General features: G+C 44.9%; 2 protein-coding genes and 1 long non-coding RNA gene across 10 annotated transcripts in view; 1 reads left to right on the forward strand and 2 right to left on the reverse strand.

Moving 5' to 3' along the window:
- Nucleotides 1–24,970, reverse strand: part of LOC308462180 — a 366,258-nt gene that overhangs the window by 165,881 nt on the left and 175,407 nt on the right. The gene's annotated exons all lie outside the window — the stretch shown is intronic.
- Nucleotides 1–24,970, forward strand: part of LOC308462057 (acid-sensing ion channel 2) — a 382,247-nt gene that overhangs the window by 78,054 nt on the left and 279,223 nt on the right. The gene's annotated exons all lie outside the window — the stretch shown is intronic.
- On the reverse strand, nt 1,047–20,189 carry LOC308462082 (uncharacterized protein). 4 transcript variants are annotated; one of them, XM_080979471.1, is made up of 9 exons: nt 20,094–20,189; nt 18,414–18,548; nt 14,681–14,812; nt 13,036–13,250; nt 11,160–11,448; nt 10,551–10,858; nt 7,653–7,696; nt 2,874–3,029; nt 1,047–1,187 (listed from the first exon to the last, which is right to left on the reverse strand). In XM_080979471.1, the coding sequence occupies exons 3-8, from the start codon at nt 14,810–14,812 to the stop codon at nt 2,914–2,916; spliced, it is 1,104 nt and encodes a 367-aa protein (XP_080835597.1). In that variant the 5' UTR covers nt 18,414–18,548; nt 20,094–20,189; the 3' UTR covers nt 1,047–1,187; nt 2,874–2,913. The 4 variants fall into 4 exon arrangements, with proteins under 4 accessions (XP_080835597.1, XP_080835595.1, XP_080835598.1 ...); XM_080979469.1 differs by having other exon boundaries at nt 2,892–3,029; nt 20,094–20,188; XM_080979472.1 differs by having other exon boundaries at nt 2,892–3,029; nt 13,036–13,232; nt 20,094–20,186.

Here is a 24,970-nt window from a genome sequence, read left to right on the forward strand (position 1 = left end):
ATAAAAGAGGATGCCTTGGCTCCCCTTCGTTACATACACAGCCCAAAAGACAACAACAAGAACCCACCAATAAATAAAAGAGTGCTTTTGAGCATGTGCAGAATGTCTCCCTTCCCCATTGGCGAGTAACCATAGTCAGCCATACATAACCAAGGTTATGGGGGCAGGACTTCTAGGCAAGAGGTCATGTTTTGGCCATTTTAAAACACTAGCTGCCAGGACGTAGAGCACAGGAATATACATCCAGTTATACAGTTGATAATCCTTACCACTGTCAGCATTCTCCAGTAGGGGTCCACAAATATGGCAATCAGGGCTTTTTTTCTGCTGGAACTCAGTTCTGGCACATCTCAGGTGGTGCCATTGTCATTATAAGAGAACAAGGTTCACGGTGAGTTCCAGCACCATTTTTTTTCTAGAAAAATTGCACTGCTTAGGTCCATTCATTTCAGTGGGTCTCCTCTTGAATACATCTTAGATATACAGTACAACCCTTTGCCTCTTCAGAGCAGGATGTGAAAAACCCCAAAAGCTTTCTTGAAGTATACTAGAAATAATTGGTTGGCTAGAACATGTGGACCCCTTTTTGCTCTTCCTCTTCTTATAAGCATTAATCTAATAAGACCATTTAGTGGAGGGTGTGTGCGTCACTGTGCAGTAGGTTCAGATTAGAGTTGATCAGAAGGCATGTCTTTGAACTGTGGGCCTGAAGCAATGAGAGAAAGGGGGGGGGGGGAGCCAGCCGCCAGGAAAATCAGTTATGTTGCAGGCATGGGTAAGAGTGTAATTGACTCATTAACCAGAGGCCTTGCAAAGGGGAGTGTGTGGTGGTGACAGAGGGTGAGATTGTCCTGACCTAACAACCAGAGGCCTTGGAAAGGGCGAAGTGTGAGTTGTAACCTCAATATATGGGCCCGATACTAGTAAGGGTGTAGTTTACATTGTCAGGGTGATGGTTCGTCATGATACAGAAGGCTAATGAATAACACATCCGTGGTGACTAGAGACATTTCAGGCATGCACAAATGTCAGATAAAGACACTGTCTATAACCAACCAACATCTTTATTACATTTAGAATTTCAGGTGGGGCAGAGACTCCTGCCCTTTGTGCCTATAGGCTCCTGGTTTCACTCCCCCCTGCGTTTCCTCCCTCTGGCCCAGGCTCTGGCACTCCGCTTGTCCTTCCTTTTTTGAAAAAAAAAAGTATTTTTAATTTTTTAAAAAAAATTATTGAGAAAAATAATAATACATACAAATAACACAAATACACCTCAAAACAAATAACACAAATATACATATAATACATATAGTCCCTACAAACTAAAACAACACATTACCCACCCCGTGACCTCCCTTCACTACAGCTCAACTTCCTTAAATTTTAATTTGATTGTTTCATTGCATTTCTAAGAATCTTCATCTCTTACAACCATTCCTGATTTCACTTCCATCTTTGCTTTACCTACTTACTTACATAATCTATGCTTAATAGGCATATATTCATATTCTCACATCTACTTTACATATTTAATCTATGAATATTAACATTTTTTTTAGAACAGTATTTTTCTATGTATTCTTCAAAACAATTCCATGCTAGCTTTAAATTTTGATTTGTTTGGGATTTTATGGCTGCTGTTAAGTTTTGCCAACTCTATGTATTCACTTAGCTTATAAATCCATTCTTCTTTAGAGGGTATTGCCTCGCTTTTCCATTTGCTGGCTAGAACTATTTTAGCTGCTGCTGTGGCATATAAAAAAAAATATTTTCTTATTCTGTGGGATACCAAGAGAAGTTGTCAAAAGCTTTCTCTGTGTCTACTAGCATGAAAGCAGCTTTTTTGCTAGGTTTTAATTCCAGATATTCAATTAAATCAATTACAACTCTCATATTGGTTTTCATATGTCTATTTGGTAAGAAACCTGCTTGGTCTTGATTTATCATATCTTTTAGATGTAATTTTAATCTATTGGCCAAGATTCCCGTAAATATTTTGTAATCATTGTTTAACAATGATATTGGTCTATAACTCCTTACTGACTCGTGGGGGGTACCTTGTTTATGGATCAGCACAGTGTTTGCATCCTGCCAAGTGTCTGGGGTCTTTCTGTCCTGCACTATTTTATTCATCATATTTTGGAATTGTATGGCTATAATCTCCTCTAATATTTTGTAATACATTGACGAGAGACCATCTGGGCCTGGCGATTTGCCCAATTTCAGATTTGAAATTACTTGATGCAATTCCATTCTAGTAATTGGTGCATTAAGTTGGTCTACTTTTTCTTCACTGATTTTAGGTATTTCTTTCCCTTGGAAATAACTTATAATTTCATGCTCAGCCTCTGGCCCTGCCTTATAGAGGTTTCGAAAATAATCTAGGAAAGATTTGATTATATCCTCTTCAGTATCTATTAATTTCCCATTTTGTAATAGTTTATTAATTTGCATTTCCTTCTGTTTCTTTTTTACCTGCCATGCCAGCAATTTCCCGGGCTTAATGGCCAATTCGAAAAAATTTTGCCTCATCTATAAAACATTGTTCTCTATTTCTTTATTTAATAATGCTGAGAGTTGTAATTGTAATAATTTAATATTTTGGTTTGCTATTTTATCTTTGGGAGATTTCGCTAATGTTTTCTCATTCTTTTCAATTTCTTGTCTAATTTGATTTAACTTTGCTTCTCTAATTCTTTTTTGTAATATATTTTGTTGGATATAAAATCCTCGTATGAAGGCCTTACTGGTGTCCCATATTATTCTAATATCCGTATTTTGTGCCATGTTGATTTCAAAGAATTCCTTTAGCAATTCTTGAGCCTTTTGTTTTATTTTCACGTCATTCAGTAACTTCTTGTTCAGTCTCCAACCTCTATAGTTCTTGTCACCTCTTAGTTCTAGCTCCTGGTTTCACTCCCCTCTGCGTTTCCTCCCTCTGGCCCGGGCTCTGGCACTCCGCTTGTCCTTCCTTGTGCTTCCCCAGGAGCAGGATCTGATGAGGGAGACAATTTTGCTCGGCTTCCTGCCTGATGAAAAACCAAAGAACTGAAAGTCAGGTCCAGGAAGATGCGACTGAGCCAGAGGAGGCTCAGAGGTGAATGGATAGGACTGATGGCAGATAGATGATGTCCAGGTGGACAAAAGCATATTGTGTGAGAGATGGATACATGTGGAAGAGGAGGGAAGTGATATACTTATGCATGTAAAGTGTTTTTATACCATGATAATTTAGTCAAATAGGTTTCTCGCAGTCACTTACAAAACCAGAAGAGAGACACATAAGGAAAAAGGGAAGGGGCGGGCGAAGGGTGTGTAGGAGAGGAGAAATGCAAGCTCAGGGTGCTTCTAGACTGTGGCTATTTTTGGGTGAGATTCAATCACATACCAGCAAAATCGGATTGTGCAATTTTAGTTGATTGGGAGATCTTGTGGAACAAACCCACTTCCCCAAAAGTTCAGATTTCTTTGTGATAGGGAAAGTGATAGGAAAATGTACCGAAAAGTGTAAGGGCAAGGTAACTTTTATTATTTTTTATGCAATGCCATCTAACCTCCCCACAAACAAATGATAATAAATGCTCATTAAATAGCCAACATTGTCTAATCTCCCTGCAAACAAATCAGGATGATTGCTCAACAAACAGGCTGTCTAGAAACAATCTCAGGCACCAGCTCTTAAAGTTGCAGTTCTTTTAATTACCAGCAGGAATTAATGACTGATAATGAATGACAGTATGGCATAGTGGTTAGGGTGTTGGACTAGGACCTGGGAGAGAAGGGTTCAAATCACCACTTGGCTATGAAGCTCACTAGGTGACCTTGGGCCAACCACCATCTCTCAGCTTAATCTACCTCATGGGGGATAATATGGGGAGCGGGAGAGCCATGCATGCCAACTTGAGCTCCTTGGAAGAAAGGTGGGGTGTAAAAGAACAAATGAATAGATATTATAGTTCAGGTAACCTGATGGACTGGCTGCTGGTAGGTGGCAGCTGGGGGAGGACCAAAGGCAGCTGGCCTCTCAGCAGAGATGGTGGAAGAGCCCTATTGTTCACTTTCTCTCCCTCTGCCCTGCAGCCCGATAGCGTGTGAGAGAGGAGTATGCGGTGCACAAAGCTGCTGCATAGCAAACTGTATCATCGCTCTGTCTGGTGTGTTACTTTCTACTCTGCGTGGGGGCTTGATGTGGCCCTGGGTCCAGAGGTGGAGCTAGCTGCTCCAGCACCCAGAGCGGCGCACGGAAAGCATCCCAGGGGGGCAGCGTGGCGAGAGATGACACGGGGGGCGGACCACACACCCCACACCCGTGCCTGGGTCTGTTTTCATATGGTCCTTGGCCTAATTTTGAATGTGTGGCAAGGAGGAAAAATGGGAGGGGGGAGCAAAAGACAGGAAGTGCAGGGGGGCACGCACAAGGAGTTTAAAGAGAAAGAGTAAAGATGATGTCAGCATCTTAAAAAGCAGAGACATCACCTTGCCGACAAAGGTCCGTATAGTTAAAGCTATGGTTTTCCCAGTAGTAATGTATGGAAGTGAGAGCTGGACCATAAAGAAGGCTGATCGAAGAAGAATTGATGCTTTTGAATTATGGTGCTGGAGGAGACTCTTGAGAGTCCCATGGACTGCAAGAAGATCAAACCTATCCATTCTGAAGGAAATCAGCCCTGAGTGCTCACTGGAAGGACAGATCCTGAAGCTGAGGCTCCAATACTTTGGCCACCTCATGAGAAGAGAAGACTCCCTGGAAAAGACCCTGATGTTGGGAAAGATGGAGGGCACAAGGAGAAGGGGACGACAGAGGACGAGGTGGTTGGACAGTGTTCTCGAAGCTACCAGCATGAGTTTGACCAAACCCATTCACATTCAAGAGCCTTTAGCCAAAGCTGCCCTAGATTGAGCCTGGGACCTTGTGTGCAAAAAAATGGAGTGGGGTGTGTGTGGAGGGGGAGGCCTGTGCTCTGCCACTGTGTTGCTTTTCTCCCTCTTCATTAAGGTAAAGACTAAATGGAGGAGGGGTGTGTGTGTGTGCTAACCATTTCTAGGCTGTCTTGCTCCCAGTCATTCAAGGAAAGGCTGGGCTTAATGCCCTCATTATGGGGGTTTCTTTTAATGCTACACGAAGGGCTTTTAAAAATTATTATTTCCCCAGGTGTTTAGAAATTTTTTAAAATTATTCTAATGTTTTTTAAAAATGCTGCTTTTATGACTTGCTGCTAGTGGTTTTTAACACTTCTTTCAATTGTGATTGCTTTTGTTTTGCTTGTTGTTGCTTTAATGGGTTATGGCATTTAAATTGCATTGTGCACTACTTAGGGAATGCTAGCTATTGGTGCTGTGTGTGTGTGTGTGTGTGTGTGTAGTTATTAAGTAAGCAATTGCAATCAGAGCCTTGAAAAAAAAAGTTTAGAAAACATGCAGCCTAGAAATACACTTAAAAGAGAGCCAGAATGGTGTAGGGCTTAGAGTGTTGGACTAGGACCTAGGAGACCAGCGTTCAAATCCCCACTAAGCCATGAAGCTCACTGGGTGCCCTTGGCCCAATCACAGTCTCTCAGCCCAACCTATGTCACAGGGTTGTTGTGGGGGGGGGGGGGAGAACTATATATGCCACCTTGAGTTCCTTGGAGGAAAAACGACTTATCAATGTGATAAATAAAATATATAAATAATAAAATTGCAGAGCGCCAACCCAGTAAGAGCTACCACAGTGTCTTTTAAAAGTTGCCGAGATGCACACATCTCTGAAAGCCCAGCCATGAAGCCCCTGGGCATGCTCTTCTGGTTGGGAAGTTCCAAAGTGGAGGTTCTCCTCCTGCAAAGTACCTTTCTGCTTCCTCACAGACATTATTTCAGAAAATGGGTGGGGGAGGGCGGACTGGGAAGGTTCTCACATCCAGGGGCAGGATGGACACATGGAAGAAGAATTTATTTAATGCAGGCAGGGCCCAGAGCTTTTCGTGGTAGTGCACAGATCTTTCATTTGGGTCTGGAAGCAAATGATACTTGGGTGAGAAGTGCTGATCATTACACATGAAGGGAGGTAGGCATGTGGAGGGGAGGCAGGAAAGATGAAGGCTGCAATAAAGCGGGGCTAGCTCTCCCATTAGGCAAGGCGAGGCAGCAGCTTTTGGAGCACCATTAAGGGGGAGAAAATTGCCAATTATTTTCATTACGAGAGGTGCCATTTTGATTTTCTGCCTCAGACACCAAAATGCCTTGGGCCATTTCTGCTAAAAAAAGGAACAAATATGGAAGAGAGAGGCACAGAGGCAGAGGATAAATGGAGGAAAGGAAGAATGAATATACGGCTCAGGGAGAAACAGACGGATTGTTGCAGAACTAGAAGCCCGGGACAGAGCAGAGGGGTTAATGCAGCCTTCTCAGAGTGGGTAGGGCATTCAGAGAGCGAGTTTAAATATATGTTTAAAATGCTGCGCCGTATTGCATTTGTATAGCATAGTGGACAAACAGGGTGCTTCTGGAATCTAGTGCGTTAGCTAATGGGCAGAGATTTTTCTTTCACAAGCTGGTTATTGGTTTTGGTTTTAAAAAAACTTGCACTGCTTAAATGAATGTAGCTCAGTGACAGAGCACATTTTCGCACGTGAAATGTCCCTGGTTCAGTCCTTAGTATCTCCAGGGAGGACTGGGAAAGAAACCCTGGAGAGATTGAGCTAGATGGATCAATAGACTGCCTTGGTATACAGCAGCTTCCTATGTGCCTATGCAGTTTCTGAATGTGTTTCAAGGGCAGCTCCACATAAAGCTCATTACAGTACTCTAGTCTTAAAGCAACCAAAGTATGTGCTGGAATACCAACTCTGTCAGGTCTCCTTTCTCCCTCAGTTGTCACCTGGCAGCAGCCATTCCATCAGCGGAAGAGATGGGGAATAGGACTCATTCCATCAGCTCTGCTGAAAGACCAGCAGAAACCTCCTGCCCCTGCACTGATTCTGTGTTAAAAGAAGTACTAGTTAAGAAATGGTGCCTGAATTTTTCTCCTCCTCCTTCTCTCCCTGTCAGGTTTTTTAAAAATAAATGAATATATAGAGTGTAATCTTGCAGGCAATGACTAATTGATTGTATATAAACCATTTAAATGACTGTATAGGAGCCACCCTGGGAGCCTTTTTGGCCAATGAGCGGGGTACAAATGCTCTAAATGAATTAAAAAATAAAATAGAAACTGTGGCAAGATGAGCTTTCTCAAGAAGAGGCTGCAGCTGGCACATCAGCTGAAACTGAGCAAAATGGGAGCTGCATGCAGCCCTCAATGCCTTTTTGGGGGGCAGCCGTCAGCATCATTTGATGCTGCCCTCTCAGCCCTTGCACTGTCTTCCCAAAGCCAGGTGAGCAAGGTGCTGGGCTTTGGGAAGGAGGCGTAAGAGCTCTGATGGGGTCCTAGAATCATCCTGCCTCATTCCTAAAGCCTAGTTAGTCCTTTCCCAGGTTTGTGAAGTAGATGTGAGGACTCTAGGACCCTGCCAGAGCCTCGCACCTTCTTCCCAAAGCCTGGTCCTTTCTTAGCTCTGACCATATGTGGTGGTTGTTGCCCAGGCAGTCTGTTTATGTGTTTGCACTGGGGTTGGGTAGATGGGGAAGTCACAGAGAAGTGAGATTTTGTTTGATGGTGCAGACATCTCTCCTACCTTTCTCTCCTGAGCTGCTTCGATGGCTTTTTATGTCAGATTTTCTGAAATAAAAACAGTGCCCCTCATTAGAAACCCATGTTGTTTGACTCCATAAGACCATCCTCCAATTTCTAATTGTCTGCACAGTGAAATAAGATGCACAAACATGCATGCACTCCTGCACAGTTGCCCAAAGCGCTCTCTCTCTCTTCTCTGCCACAAATATTTAACATAAGATTGTGCACATGGCAGTAAAAAAAAAAAAAAATGCCATTGAGCCACGTCTCCATGTTAACCTGAGATAGAAAGAGAAAACAAATGAACTTTCTGTTGGTTTTCTATTTGTACTGCACCTTAAAAAGGTAAAGGTACCCCTGCCCGTTCAGGCCAGTCTTGCCAGACTCTAGGGTTGTGCGCTCATCTCACTCTATAGGCCGGGAGCCAGCGCTGTCCGCAGACACTTCCGGGTCACGTGGCCAGCGTGACAAGCTGCATCTGGCGAGCCAGCGCAGCACACGGAACGCCGTTTACCTTCCCGCTGGTAAGCGGTCCCTATTTATCTACTTGCACCCGGAGGTGCTTTCGAACTGCTAGGTTGGCAGGCGCTGGGACCGAACGACGGGAGCGCACCCTGCCGCGGGGATTCGAACCGCCGACCATGCAGTCGGCAAGTCCTAGGCGCTGAGGTTTTACCCACAGTGCCACCCGCGTCCCTACTGCACCTTATTCAAGCTAAAAAAGATTTGAGGCCATAACTACTCCATCTGCTACTGCTGAGCTGCCAAGCTCTCCATCCCTCCACCTTTAAGTGTTTCAGGACACTCACCTGTGTCAGGGCACCATCATATCCTGTGCCCCACCAACCCCAAACTCTGAGGGGAAGACCCAAGCAGCATGACTAGATATTTGAGCAAGGAGACCAGGATTAGCCAGGGAGCTGTCCAGCAGTATCTGAGCTGTGAAAGCAGGTCCAGTGTGTGGTGAGCTGGAGCAGCTAGGGCACTGTCCATCAGTAGCTGAATTTGCAAGGGCCTGGTGAAGGAGCTGTTCTATCAAAGATACTGTACCAGGAGCTATCCGATGGAGACTGAAGAGCTTTATATTAGAGCTGGCTACCATGCTTCTTCCTGGTAACTCAGCAGGATCCTGATCTGCAGTTCATACCACTGCTTGCCTCTTCCTCTGGAGTATTTGGGCTCATCCAGATTTCCTTTTGTGTCTAGGCACAGTCCCACGCTATAAAGCTTTGAAAAGCACCATGTCCGAGTGCTTCCTTTTTTTTTTTTGCCTTGATGCTTTCCTTATGAAAATTTGCTCTTTATTTCTGAATCGGAGCAAACAGCAATCTGTGAAAAACCTGAATTGCTGTTTGTTTCTATTTGGCGTTAAAGAGCAGGTTTTCAAAGGGGCAGTAGTGGAGCAAAAGAAAAAGTGCTCTTTAAGGTGAAGACCTGTGCCTAGAAAGCACGGCACAAATGGAAGTGCAGATGAGCCCTTTGTTTGTTTGTTTGAAACATTTAAATATCACCAACCTATTTGGATTTCAGGCTGGCACACAATCCATTTATATCATAACATAATCAGCAGCAATATATAAGAATGCAATCCTCTTTTAAAAAAAAAGTGACAAAAACAAGACCAAGCTGTAGCAGTTTATAATCCCTGGGTGAACAGAAATGCTTTTGCATGGCTCTGAAAAGAGCACACAGCTCTGCTCTTTTATGGCTTATTGATGTCTCCCAACATTATTATTATTTCCTGATGATAACACTAAAATGAGAAATTGAGGGGAGGTAAGTGTCTTGCGTTTAGATTCAACTTGTTCTCATTTCAGGAATGAAGTTCCTCTACATCAAAGCCTAAGCAAATATCAGGCCACTGAAGAAGGCTCTGTTGAAAAGCTTTTGGCCAAATTGTTATTAAGGAACACTCATTTCCATATGCTTTAATGGGCATTTCGCCTTTATAAAGGTGATAAGAATGCTTGCTTTAATATTTTTACCCTTACTTTTATGAGTGGGATAAAATTATTATTTTTTTGTTACATAAACTTGATACAGTTCTTTTCCTTAACATTTTTAAGTTGAGCATGGTTAAGAATAAGGTAAAACTTGGAAGTTTCTGCTGAAAGGGTTGCAACATAGGCACCTGAGGAGCATCTTTTTGGAGGGGATTCTGTAATTGAGGAGGGTAGGGAAAAGCCCTCTCCCTTGTAATTAAATAGTGTACATGCTGAGCTTCAGTGTGTTCTCTCCTTCTGGCACCTCAAAGGTGATAGTGGCAGGTCCAGAGCTAGGGTGGGTTTTTTGGGAGGTTGCTGGGTCCTTCAAAATTTCAGCCTCCTCAGGCAGGGTGTGGGCTGGGAATCCCGGGAATTCCTCTGGGAATCCTGATGCTCTGTGGTTCCAGACAATCTGGGCTGGGGGATGGAGTCTACTGTGTCATCTGGAGGCCATGATGATGCCCATCCTTGTTCTAATGGAATGACTCCAGTCATCATGTTAATGATTGAGGAAGGGAGACCATGGAAGTAGTATATCCCCCATGCAACAATAACAACTTCCCCAGAATCCTCCCCAGGGTCAGCCCAAGACATTTTTCTGCCTGAGGCAAAGGACAAAGTTGTGCAGCCCACACCCAATTCCCCATGTATAAAGGCAGGTTGAATCTTTCTTCAACACTTGTAACAGTATCCTCCACCACCGTTGAGATTGACAGGCTAGTTTAGGCGGTGTACACAACTCTGTCTTCCATCAGATTGGAATGGCCAGGGGGCTGATCCCACCTCCCAGCCCTCAGAAGACACTGCCTTACTCTTCCCAATGGTAGGACTGGTCCGGAGAAAGATGAGAGACTGCACAACTTTCCCAGCTATGCACTCCCCCTGGGGCCACACAAGCTATCCCTCTTGATTACCTCTTAGTCTGGGAGCCACTTTTCTCGCCAACGTAGCTCTTCCGGTTGGGGCTCAATTCAGCGACCTCCTTTTCTGGCTTCTCAGCCAGCTCCTGGGCCTCTAGAGGCAGTTCAGGATCCTTTGTGAGTGTGTTCTCTGATCTGGAAGGCAGTGCTGGTGTTAGAGGCTGGAGGCTGCCCGAGCTGTCTGAAGATATGATTGGCTCAGATGTTTTCTTGGTCTCAAATTCCTGGGCACTGGCCATTTTGGTGGCAGTGTGAATATTCCAATTGTGCTTTCCTGAAGATGCATGTTTAGGAGATGAACTCTGAAGAAATGGAGAATGGGGCATTCAGCCAGGGAGAAAGATGACCAAAGAGTCATGACTTTCAGCTCCAAATGTCTCCCACCCTCCATGTACAGATATTGCTCCAGTTCTCTAAACCACCAGCTAGGCAGCAGGAGGTTGGGCTTTGAAGCCCTTGATGTCCCACCTGAGACACAGTTACAGGGCTCATCCTTAACCCACTCTTCCCCAGGATGCAAACCCAGATATACAAGGCCTGCTCCATTTCCCTCTTCTTCCCATTCTGTTCCCCACCAATTCCCAGGGGCCAGAGCTTACTGACCTTGAGAGCGTTCTTCACTTTGCCTTTGAGAGGCAGTGATGGAGCTGACGAACTGGGTTTCAGGCTTTTGGGCTTCTTCCCTTTCTTCTTCTTTGGATGCTCATCAAGGTTTTCTTCGGAGGGCGGCCGCAGCATTTGGACAATCCTGACCCAGGCATCAAAGAGATCACCTCGCTTGTCTGACTCACACAGCTGGAGGTAGAAGGTGCGGCCACTCACCAGCTTGAACCGCAGCTGCTTTTTCTCTGCATTGTGGATGCTGATCTTGACGTAACGCAAAGGGAATAACCTGCATAGGTGTGTGTGTTGAGGGAGTGAGATTGGGAACAGTTAAGGCTTTAAAAACTGCAGCTTACTGTTCTGCACCACTGAAATGATCATCTGTAAGGAAGAAAGCAATGAAAGTTAATCTGTAAGAAAGCAGATGCTCTGTCTCACTAGCTCAGCAGCAGAGCATCTGCTTGGCTTGCAGAAGGTCCCAGGTTCAATCCTGGGTCATCTCCAGGCAGGGCTGGGAGTGTTTTCTGTCTGAAACCCTGGAGAGCTGGTGCCAATCAATATTGACAATATTGGGCTAGATGGACTGTTGATGTGAATCTGTACAAAGCTACCGTATTTTTCACCCCATAGGACGCACCGCCCCATAGGACGCACCTAATTTTTTTGGGGGGGGGAATAAAGCAAAAAAAAAATATTCCCCCCCCCCAGGCATGGGGCAGGCGCGGGGGAAGCCCGAGCTTCCCCCAACCCCAGCCCCCAGAACAGCCTGCTATCCGCAAGCCTAGGGAGCCGCGCCGGTCTCCCCAGGCTTGCGGAGAGGTGCGCGAAGCCCGGGCGCGCTCTTCAGCGTGCACCAGGCTTCGGAATGCAGGCAGCTCTGCGCCACCCTCCGGATCCTGGCATGAAGCCGCGCGGGGCTCCGGAGGGTGGCACAGAGCTGCAGGAAGCACGGGAGCGCAAGCAGCTCTGCGCTACCCTCCGGAGCCCCGCGCGGCTTCGTGCCGGGATCCGGAGGGTGGCGCAGAGCTGCAGGAAGCCCGGGAAAGCCTGCATTCGCCCCATAGGATGCACACACATTTCCCCTTCATTTTTGGAGGGGAAAAAGTGCATCCTATAGGGCGAAAAATACGGTACTTGCTATGTTTCTATGTGACCTTTTTCTAGTTCAAGATAATTTATTCATTTGTATCTTTAATAGCATGGGTGGATGAATCATGTGGACTAGTAGTTTGAAATACTTGTTATAAGCTTGCTCATACACATTTTGAAAAGCCCAATGCTGTGCGATTTCATGGAGTTGTCTTCACAGAATTTGCATTAGGATGCAAATGCTGATTCCCCCCCCCCCCCCAAGTTAGCCTTGGTTTCTCAGCTGCTAAAAGTATAGGGAGGAACCCGGGGCTTACTCTTCACTCATCTGTGATTTCACCAATGAAGCAAAAGTACTAGGAACAACAAACCTCCAGTGATTGAACTGTACAGGGAGAAGAAGAGTCTGCTTTTGCCACCATCCTTTTCATGTTGAAGTCATGCTAGTACAATGATAACTGGAATTTTTGCCATCAACCTTTTACAAAAACAATCATCCTCAAAGCACATGGCTGTTGGCATTTCAAGCAGGGAGGCATTCCCACAATATCCTCCAATTCAGCCACAGGTTTGCTGGTGATGAGGACACACAGTTCCCACTAAAGCCATTTGGGCAAATACAGAACAATCAGAACAGGTGAATATAGGTTCCAGGGCAGAGCCATAGAGACCTGTGACTTAAATTAAGCCCCACTTCCCTTGCTTCCTGTGATGTGCTATGGAAATTCACTGAGCATGGGATATTGTCACCTGGCCATGCCCCTGATGCCACTGCAGAAAGACTCACCTGGTTAGCTCATATCTTGGTGGTGGGTGACGGTGGAAGATGCTTTTTGCCTTTGTAGTGTGCTCTTCAGATGGGGCAATGGGCCGTGCCAAGAGCAGCACATTTGGGATCAGCAGGACAGGGCTTGTAGAGGTAATGCCAAGAGTCACAATATGCTCCTGGTTGTGGATCTCAACTGGGCCACCTTGTTTGCTGATCTGAGGGTACAAGATAGACTTAACACACAGTTTCCTGCCTTCTAAAAATGGACGGTATCTCAACCAGCCTCCCCCAACTTGGTGCCCCTCTAGATGTTTTGTAACACAACTGCAATAATCTCAGATGGTTGGCCATGCTGTTGGTGGGGCTGATGGGAACTGCAGTTGAAAAACATCTAGAGGGCACTGGGTTGGGGATGGCTGGATGAATCCTTATTGCTAGTGTTTGTGTTTGGAGAGGGACAGTGGAAATTACATGTACTTTCCTTTGCTGCCTGCCCTTTAAAAATTTATTTTCATTGGGTGATATTCAACTAATTTTTCACCAGTATAGATTCAGGACAGACAAAAAAAAAAAAAGCACTTCTTCATGCAGTGTATAGTTAAAAGGATAGAATTTGCTCCCACAGGAGGTAGTGATGGCCAGCAGCTTAGACAGTTTTAAAAAGAGGATTAGATAAATTCACAGAGGATAAGATTGTCAATGGCTACTAGCTATGTTGTCTGCGCTCTTCGGTTGGAGACAGTAAATGATTCCGAATACCAGTTGCTGGAAACCACAGGAGGGGAGAGTGCTCTTGAGCCCAGGTCTTGCTTGCAGGCTTCCCGCAGGCAACTGGTTGGCCACTGTGAGAACAGGATATTGTGCTAGATGGGCCACTGGCCTAATCCAGTAGGCTCGTCTTATGTTCTTATCCACTGAAATGAATGAACATGACCAACTTAAATCCATTCATTTCAATGGGGGTGCTCTGAGTAAAAGTTAGTTAAATATCACCCTTACAGTATCATATGTATTTCATATGAGATTTCTGTGGGACCTAAGTGTGACTAAGTCTGGATTGAACTTAATGTATTTGTGGAGAATCTGGTGAATATATAAACTGAATATAATTTCCTTCTGACATTCTTCCAGCTATGAAGGCTGAAATATATATATGAATGACTTAACCCCAAAAGGTACAAGTTGGTATTTAACATAATTGCCTCAAAATCCATCAACAGACATGGGCTGGGAGCTTGGAACAGAAAAAATGGTAGAATGTTACCAAGTGCCTATAGCTGGTGAGCTGCATTTGCCTGATGCCTCACAAATCATGCAGGCTTGAACTAATCCCAAACAAACAATCACAACTAATCTGTGATGTGAAGATAATAATTCAGGGGTAGCCAACCTGGAGCCCTCCAGATGTTGGAGTACAACACCCACCATCATCGGCCATGCTGGCTGGAGCTGAGGGGAGTTGTAACCCAACAACCTCTGCAGGGTGCCATGTTTGCTCCCCTTGGAATAATGATACACTAGCCAAGAGCAGAACTTTTAAGGCCCCGAAACCTATCATTTTAGGAATGAAAGCATTTACCTAGCCTTGCTGGCCTGCAACTCTCATTTGTACCTGTTTAGATTCCTGCCCCCTACACCCCCACCAAACCTCTCAGGAGCTTACCTGGATAAAGTCACTTTCAAACATGGGGGAAAACTGGAACATTCCGTATTCCCCCTGGCGCAGCTGGCGCTGGAGGGGCCCCATTTTCCTGGTGAAAAAGGTTTTCCCATGGCTTGCTTCTGTGCCTGGCATCTTGGAAAACAGCAAAGATTAAACTGAGAAATGGGGCCAACTTTTCTAAGCATCTGTCGTGATAGTCAACTAAGTTTTACTCGGCATAGGCCCATTGAAATTGAAGGTCCCCCACTTGGTCATGCTCATTCAATTTCAATGTGCCTACCACCCCTGGTTTTCAGATTCAAGTTTCCCCGTGCAAAGTTTGGTATTTGTAGAGGCGATGAAAGCTTTTCAGCTTCAAAATGTGGCCTTTTGCTCTTGCTAGGGTGGTGAATGCTTCATATTCAAAATCAATGAAAAGAGCAAAGTTTTGTGGGAAGAGTGCTTATTTACCCTGTTGTTACGGTAGGAATCAAAAGCAACCCCCCCCCCCAAGCCTATCTTGCTTCAGAGGGATACCACAGGGCTCAGAAGCAGTGTAAATTGAATATTATACCAACATACTATTTGAATTCCAGGCCAAATCCAGTGCTAGCTTCAAACCTTTAGGGCCCTAAACCAGGGATTTGGAACCTCAGCCTTGAAAGCAGTCCTCTGGCTTCTCTGTTTGTCCCTTGGGACACTTATTCAACCACACCCCTTTCCAGGCTGCACCCTTAAATGGCTCTGCTCTGTGCCTTCCATTAGTGTGGAGATGTGGAACCTGTGACTCTCCCAAATATTGCTAAACTGCAACTCCCATCAGCTCCAGCAAATGGCCAGGGATGGTGGGCCCTGGAGGGACGAAGGTTCCCCACACCTGCTTTAGTTGCCCCCCCCCCGGCTGGAATATGTACTTGCACTGATGGAGAGAGATGTGCAGGATGTGGTTGTAGGTAGAAACCTTTGGCTTTGGCTGTACAAAGCTAAGAGTCACACCTGTTGCTCTGCCCACTTCTTCCTCTGGTCCTGCCCATCCCTGCCATGTGGCCCCCAGGAGGTTGCCCACAAGGGAGTTTGGCCCTCAGGTTGCAAAAGGTTCCTCACTCCAGCGCGAAACAGTTGGGACCAAGCAGCATACCTCAAGGACCACCTCCTTCCATGCAAACCTGCCAAGGCAGTCACATTAATGCTGAAAGCTGTACCACACTTCTGTTGGAGGTACACAATGCCAGGTATGTGATACAGGGCCTTCTCAGGACTCACTCACACTTCCATTTGTCCCATGATTTCTAGTCACGGGTCCAATAGTGTGTTGTTGTTGTTGTTTGTTGTGCCACTTTCCCTGGGAAACCCCACTGTTTACCAGTGAATTGGAACAAACGTCAATCCACAGAAAACCCAACTTTTTTTTTTTATTTAGCACTAAACCGTGGGGTTTCCTGGAGAAAATGGCAGGACAAAAAAATGAACTTTTGAACCCGTGACTAGAAATCCACAAACAGAAGAAGGACGAGCCCTTTAAGTTTGCCTAGGTAGCCATCCCTGGAGCACTCTGCCTCTCTTCACAGCTGCTTCACAGAAGTGGTGGTGGTGGGGTCTAGAAGTGGTGGTGGAGGGGTCTAGAAGTGGTGGTGGAGGGGTCTAGCACCCTCCTCCTTCCTCTTCCTTACAGTCAGCAACCTCCCCTCCCTGCCCGCCCATGATTTCCCACCAGACACAGGAGGAGGAAGTTGGCATTCTGATTAACACTGGAGTGGCCATTTATATATCCTCAAAACAGACAACAAATGATGGCAGAGTGCCAGCTTGCCCTCCGCCCCCTCCTGAAAAGAGGCAGTGACTGCTTCTTGAGAGGTCAGGGACACAATGGCGCCCCTCCCTGTCAGCTCTCCTCCTTTAGCTTTAAACAGGACTTAGGCCAGATATTTCCTCTGACAGCCCTTCGAATAGACGGCTGTCCTCTGTAAGGTAGGAGACCTGGCCACCCTACAGGCAGCTGCCGTAATTGTAATTGCCCACAATGCTCTGAGGTCATGTCGCATCCCTCCACAGCATTGAGGGCAATTACACTAATTACCACTCTGCTAGTTTGAGAGCTGGAAAAAGGGGGTCCTGGAGAGTGGCATCATCATCATCAGGCTCTTAGTAGCTGCCCAAGGATGTCACCTGCTGACACACTAGGCCTGCTTTTAGCTAGCTGCAAAGACCTGATTCTTCCAACACACACTTGGGCTAAAAGGGGAGGGGGCTTATTGTTTTGTTCTGTTCTTGTTTTTATTATGTATTTTGTCTCATCCTGTATTTTTATGCTGTGAACTGCCATGAGACCTATGGATGAAGGACAGTATACTACTACTGCTGCTGCTGCTACTACTACTAATAGAAGTGAAACTGTTTCTTGTTGGCTGTGCTGCTAATTTTAATATTATTGACGGTCTTTTTACTGTGCCCCTTCTGATTTTATGCTGCTGTCCTTTTAATGATTACATGATTGCTTTTAATGTTATCCAGCTTGAGATGTCTTTGACTGAAAGGCAGGACATATTTTATCTTAATAGCAATATAATGAGCATATATGCATTGCATGCCATTCTAACCCCACCCCCAGAATCAAAGGGATTGTAGTTATAGTTCTCAGTGTTCTTTATGGTCAGAAATCTCTAGACTTCCTCAAAATAACTAGAAACTCCAGGATTCTCTGGCTAGAAGGAATGACCATTAGAGTTCAATATTGCTTTATAAATACAGCCTGTTAATTATAGTAGTTGGGGAAGGCTGGGGGCGGGAGGGGATACACACACACACACACACAGAGAGAGAGAGAGAGAGAGAGAGAGAGAGAGAGAGAGAGCGCAGTTTGCCTAGGGCTATCCAGTGAGATCCATGGCTGAGCTGGGATTTGAACCTGGTCCAAAGCTAACACCACTATACCATTATCCTTTTTGCCTTCATGGAAGGGACTGAACCTTTTGCCTGTTATTTGACTCTAGTACTAATAGGATCTTTGGGAGCAGTAGGTATAGATTACAAGCCCTTTGCTGGCACTAAAAAAGCTTCATTTTCGTGGGTTTAAAAGTTCATTTTTTACTGCAAACTCTGGAATCTGGTAGGTCAGGGATAACTAACACTGTGCCCCCAGATGCTGTTGGACTTCTGCTCTCATCAGCTATGGCACGCATGGCCAATGGCCAGGGATGTTGGAAATTGTATCATTATCATCATCATCATCATCATCATCACCATTTATATCCAACCTTTCCTCCAAGGCACTCAAGGTGGTGTAAATAGTTCTCCCCATTTTATCCTCACAACAGCCCTGTGAGGTAGGTTAGACTGAGGGTGACTGGCCCAAGGTCATCCAGTGAACTTCATAGCTGAGTGGGGATTTGAACGCCACTAGTCCAACACACTAACAACTACACAGCACTGTTGTTGTAACCAGCAGCATCTGAAACCCTTGCCTGACATTAGCTTCTCCTTTCTTAGAGTCTAGCTTCACTCGGGGTTCACCTTGGAACCTGTTTTAAATACCTGGGCTCAGAACTAGAACCCTGAGAACAGAACAGAGTGCCTCTGTGAAAATGCAAAGAGCCTTTGTTAACCTCTGAATAATCACAACTTGGTACCATATTCCTGGGATTAGGGGAAGGACCTCCAGACCAGCAGACACAGCTTCTACAAAGATTTGAGGCCCAGCAATTCTTTTATTTTAAACTCTTAAACTTTTACCCTGTCCCACACCCCAGACACTTACCTGTGCTCACTCTACTCATGTTATCTTCTTGTCTATCAGATTCTGTTATTCAGAGCCTCCTCTTTTGTCACACTGGCAGGTGTTTTATGACATCACTGATGTCTCTATTGCTTCTTTAGCCCAATCATTGCTCACCTGGTTTACAGGTGACGAAGTGGGTCAGAGAGATCATATAAAATAATTAATCTATGTAAATCAGTGGCTGAGCAGAGCTTTGAACTCAGACTGCTGTCCAGCAGGATGTAGATGACAAAACTTAAAATCCAGTGATAAATGATATAAAGTTTGATACAAACTTTAGATCCGTGTGTGTGTGTGTGTGTGCGCGTAATAACCAGTAGAGAAGGTAGGAAGAAAACAGACCACATAAAACACAAAATAGTATGTTAAGTATACTATTAAATAAAGAATTAAAAACAATGCAATTTTTTAAAAATGAGAAATATAAAATAATTGTATTAAAATGGTAGAAAAAAACAATGTAAGGTGTTAATAATTTTAAAATTAAGGCAAGATCCTGTGACAAGAAGATTGAGTCCCATTAAGCTGCTTTTTATCACATCAGGGGAAAAGGTAGGATATAAATAAATAATGATAATAGATTTCACATTTTTGGAATTCCCAGTGGGATCCTGTTGATCAGGTTCTGAGTTCAGAGGTGCAAGATTCAAGTTCAGCTCCTATATGAGTCCTCCTTTCTGATCACAAGCCATGGGAAGTACCAGCTAAAAAATGGCTTTGGAGATGCAGTTGGTTGTGGTTATAAAAGGGCTTTCTCAGTGATGGCCTCAGCTTTTTGGAATGCTTTCTATAAGGAGAGGCAGGCAGGTCCCAGCCCTGCAGATGCAAATTAGCGGAGGACAGGTCTCCTGAATCTTAAGAGTTGTGTAGAATGTGGGAGTTTGGAAAGTGCAGATTTTCTCACCTTTTTATGACAAGTAGGACCTGCCAAAATTACTACTTCCCTGCCCCTCACTACCCTACTCCCTATAGCTACTGTTGCCTCAGACTGAGAGAAGAGTAGGGCAACCCCAGGCATTCATTTGCTTGCACCACAGCAGCTGCCTAAATTATGGGCTGCAAGGTGGAGGCTTTGGCTTTATTGATCACCAGTCTGCAGTTGCTTTGGGGTGAGGAAGGGATCCAGTCAGTGGCCCCCTTAGTCTCAATTCCCCATTCTTGAAATGGACAGAGAGGTGACCAGTTTAACCGTATGGTGTAGTGACAGTGAATCAAGAAATGGAGTATATTGCATTTTATCCAAACCAAAGACCCATCGAAACCATCCTTTTTTCCCCCAGATGGGGGTGTAGCTGGCAAACCAGCCAAATCTCCTTTGTTATGTGTTGCTTGTGCCTTGTTGAGCCTACTGCCAAGCACCTTAACGGGGTGGACCTAAGTTCAATCATGGAAAGGGGGAGAAAAATTCTCCCCCCATCCACTCTCTCCATAACGTGCCTCCCTCTTGCTTGTCTTTTAAAAATTTATTCTGATCTATAGCTCCTGAAGCTTTAGTATTTTCTGGAAGGGAAAGATTATCCAACCCTTTCATTATTCTGGCTACTCCTTTCTGCACCTTTTCAAACTCTGTGCTGTCTTTTCTGAGAAGGTGTGGTTAGAGCTTCATGTCTCAGTGCTATTGAGCTTGTTGCAAGCACTAGAGAGAATCATGAGGCTTACCTCTAGTTCCTTTTAGCCACACGAGGGTGCTGCCTGAACACTTGAAAGGCTCTGTTTAAATGACATGACTATGTTTGCTCATTTTATTGAGTGGGGGGAGGACAATGAGGTCAGCGGCCAGGCAGCAGCATCCAGTGCAGGCATAGTCAACGTGATGACCTCCAGATGTTGCTGGGCTACAGCACCTATAATTCTTGACCGTTGCCCATGCTGATTGTGACTGGGGGGAGTTGTAGTACAAATGTATTGAGGGCACCACATGGCTATCCTTCATCTAGCCAGAGCAGAGTCAGTGCATCTCCCGAAGATGTCCCACAAGGCAGTGGAGGTTTAGCATCAGTTTTCTTTCTCTTAGATGGGCTACCTTCCCAGGTTGGTGAGCCCTACCTGTCCCTCACTTCCTTCTACGGCATATGCAGAAACTGCCTTCTTGACCAATGGACCCACCATTATTCTCATCCCCTCATTCTACTGAGCCTGTCTTCACATGCGGGGAAGGATTTGAGACCCATCGACTACCCTCACCTGGTTTAGCCAGCCAGTTGAAGCTGTTCCCAGTGTGTAGCCACTGTTACATGCTGACAGCTTCTAGGAGCCACAAATGAGAACTGAGTACAAGGTGGAGACCAAAGATGGACAAACCACACCAGGAGCACAACGTGTTCCCCACCAGAGATACCACCCCTCCCCTAACACCTCACACAACTCCCACTAACACTCAACAATTGATCATAGTGGCTAGGGCTGATGGGAGCTAGAGTGCAGCAGCATCTGGAAGGCCACAGGTTTCCCACCCCTGTTCCTAGTCCAGTGCTATCAACTCCCAACTGGCCAGGGTTTCAGGCAGGGGTCTCTTCCAGCCATGCTACCGGATAACCTTTTCTTTTTTGAAACTGCAGATTTGATCTGTGACCTTCTGAATCCAGAACATGTGCTCTGCTAGGCGATGGCCTCTTTCCATTTATTTATGATCCCTTTAGGTTTATTAACTGCATTAGCAATGTCCACAGCAATGCTAAATATGGTCAATGCAAATAAGGGATCTTTATCTTGCTACTATAGAGAAGACACAGATGCCCGTGAGAAATAACTTAACCAAATGATCAGATCTTAGTATTTCTAATAATTAGTAATTCTTGCAAAGATGATGTGAAATTAGTATTAGTATTACCCTCATGTTAGTATTACCCTAATGTATTGAAGATGATATGGTTGATGGGAGTAGTAGTTCAGAAACATCTGGAGGGACACAGGTTCTCCATCTCTGTTTAAAAACTAATACAGTTTTGAAGATGATAGATAGATAGATAGATGGATATAGATATATGATAGATAATTTGTTGTCAGTGCACAAGAATGCTTCTCCAAGAGGTTTTGCACTCATTCTAAAAATTGTTGCGTTATAAATTTCCCAGACGATCATTTTATTGCTCCAAATAAACTGTAAGATGCAATCCTGGATTGCGAGTGCAAAGGGCTCTTGAGAAAAACCCAAGCAGGGTTTCTTTGTAGAAGCATCATGCTGTTATATGTTGATTGGGAGCACAGGGATGAATTTGAGCCAAGATGCACTGAGCCTTTACTGCTGAACCTCTTGTTTCCTGTCTAAATTTTTGATCTGCTTCATCTCTAAGGCTGCTACAACATTTTTAAAAAAAAAACCCAACAACAACCCTGTCAAGCTAAAATAACCAGTTGTTGGTACATTTTTATTTCTTTTTTTCTGGTGCATTTTTCAAAAAGTCTCAGCATAATCTACCTCACAGGAATGTTGTGAGAATAACATGGCATAACTGCATGGCTTGAGCTCCTTGAAAGAGGGGCAGTGATCAATAAAACCTGGCTCCTGTTTAACTCAAGGCATTAACCCAAGTCCAAACAAGAAAGCCTTACAGCTTTTCTAGAAAAGATGTTCAGATGCACGTTGGCGAACCTTCAAGATAAAGGAATTGCCCTGTCATGGACCTGCTAGTGGGAATTCTCTGTTCATGCCCTAGGAGCTCAAAGATGGGGAACCTGTGCTTCTTCATGGCTTGGACACATAAACTGTTTTAATTGTCAAAGCTCTGCACTGGAAGCAATAATTTGAGAGGTCTTCTGATTATGTGCAGAGTAATTTTTCAGTGCCGCTGAATAACTGTTGTATGCCTCTTCCCTCTTCAACCACCTGCCTTCAGTGTCAAAGCATACGCCACTATTTAAGAGGGAAAGTGTTCCTGATCTCACTGTGCTCCAATAAAACCAATAGATATAGAACTCCTCAGAGGAGCACTACCACCTTGAAGAGCATGGGAGGGGTGAGCTGCGGGCAAAGCTGGACTCCCTTTAGGGCAGAAGGTACTTAATGCATAAATAGTCTGAACGACTGTAATTTTGCATTTCCGCCTCATTAGCCAGATCAATATACAACAGTTACCCTTCACCTCAACTGCATCGTTAGCCTATCTGTAATTTGCCTGCTATTAAGTACTCTCTGTCTCTTGGCATGCAGCAGTTGGGGGCATGAGAGGGTGATAGAGGCTATAGTGGGCAGGCAAGGGAGGTGTGATGCAGCTCAGACTATGATAAAAAATACCAGTTCAACTCCCAGTTGCAACCTGAAGCCAAAGGAGAGATGATTAAACCATCCAGATGGACAGCTGGTCTCTTTCTATGTTCTCTGCAGCACTTTGGACAGCACTACACATTTCATATTCTGGTTCCAAACTACAGGCCTTGGGTGCTAGTCAATGTTAGCTCTACTCAGAATAGATCCATTAAAATTAATATACATGACTAAATTTTGGTGTGTCTATTCCTGAGTAGAGCTTTTTGAACACAACCCTTTGCAGGGTCACCCGTCCACATCTTGCATTTGCTGACCTATTATATAATTCCAGTGTATGCCTATCACTTTAATCCTTTTATGTAAGTCGTTTTGTAAAATTGGCCTGCAAAGCTGTATATAAATATCGTAAAAATGAATACAAAAGGGTAAACTATCACAGAAAACACTGGCCTCCCCCTCAATCTAGTTGATGAAAGCTTCACTTTATAGTTGATCAGTGTGAACATGAGTGCACATCCTTCCTGCGCAAAGCCTTGAAAGGTTTAGACTGACTGTTTTAGCATGGCCTTGTATCCAAGCCTGTACTGGATTATTGGAGGATTGCACTGGGGAAGATGCATAAACAGATTGGTGGTGAGAGAGAGAGAAGAGAGAGAGAGAGAGAGAGAGAGATGGAGGGATGGATGGATGCAACAGTTCCCGAAGTTCTGTGATACGTTACTGTGACCAAGAAACTAAATGGAGGATAAGCATATGCAGAGATAGGAGGCAGAAGCTTATATAACAGAAGCTTATATAAGCAGATGTGAGAAAAGGTATAAGCCCTGTGGGATTGGGCCACTGGGTGCAGAGAACAAGCTTAACTACCATCCCAGTGACATATCCAAATCAGTGTTCGAAACTCCCATTGAGGACCTTTTTCTGCCTCACCAATTCCAACTACTCTCTGAAGACTGGAGAAGAGACCCTCTTAAGAATATTAGGGGGGCGTGCAGGGGAAGGACTAGACCGTGTGAAAAATGAACATAATATTTTAGCGGCAGTTCATTCATTTTCAGCTTTGTGTTCTTGCTATTTAAAAAAGTGTGCTTAGACAGTCCATTGTTGTGCCCATAACCTAGGTTTAAGGTGCCATTTAGCTACTAGTTTTCATATCTCAGTTTCTAACATTGCTCCAAATGTTTCCTCTTTATATTCTCCCACATCAGTGCATGGCAACCTTTCACTCCCATTGGAGAAAATGAAGCCCAGCATTTTGGGGCTCTCTAGCATTGAGGCCAAATCTTGTCTGCCACCTTTGATGCACAGTGGCCTGGCCCTCCCTGGCAGAGATTCACAACATGGTGCAATGTAACTGTGTGTAAAACTCCCAGAAATTATTGCAACACACAAGCTCCCTCCCTCCACATATCCACAAGTAACTTTATAAATGAATAACTATGGGCCAAAGTTAAGCCCCTTTAAGCCTCATGCATTTAAAAAAGACACATTTAAACTTGTGCTTTAAATCACCATTTCAAGTCAATGGGATTTAAAAGTGCTCTGTGACGTTTGTTGGGTTTTTCCCACATTGCCTGTTGTCTGCCCTGCCTTGGTGTAATCAAGGAGATGTGGAGGGTGGCATTTACACCTGTCCCCACTGGCCTGTGCGCCACACACTCTGAGCTCCACCCACCCCATGCATGAAAGAGTAGTTTTTCTACTTTCCAAGTGTACAATTCAAGAAGAACAAACCCAATGGGGACAGCTGGTCCCCAGCAGGTTCGTGCTGAGGAGGAAAATGTGCCCTGGGAGGAGTTGGCTTGGCAAGCTCTGAATGCCCCCTGCACCACCCCAATATTTCCTGGCCTGCCTGCAAACACCACCTTTATAATTAGAAGCTCCTTGCCTGCTGGGCCCTCTGTAGAGATCAAATGCTTCCCTTCAGCGCCAACATCCTACAGCCGCGTGTCTGCACGGAATACAAAGCACCACTTAACAGTTGCGCCTCATGCTTTGCATGAAAAGCTCCTGGAAACATGGCCTTTCTGCGGAGCTGATAATCAAGGGACTTGTTGCTTGGGGAATGCAGAAAGCCTTGCGGTGTAGAAAGAAAAGAGCGGGCGAAACCAATCATACGGCATCCTTTGTTGAAATGCCTGGTTCAAAAAGGGGAGGGAATTGAAATGAGAACCAGTTCCTCATGTGTTGGAGAGAGACTGTTCTGTAATCACATGGGGATAGTGGGCTCCCATCAGGGGGCCATGCCTGGATGCAGCACATGCCCATTGTATGCTTATGGGCATTTCTGTCTGCCCTGTCACACTTCACAGAGGTTTCTGTGGGTGGT

The sequence above is a fragment of the Podarcis pityusensis genome, assembly GCF_964106645.2.
Source record: "Podarcis pityusensis genome assembly, chromosome: 13".
NCBI classification, from domain to species: Eukaryota; Metazoa; Chordata; class Lepidosauria; order Squamata; family Lacertidae; genus Podarcis; species Podarcis pityusensis.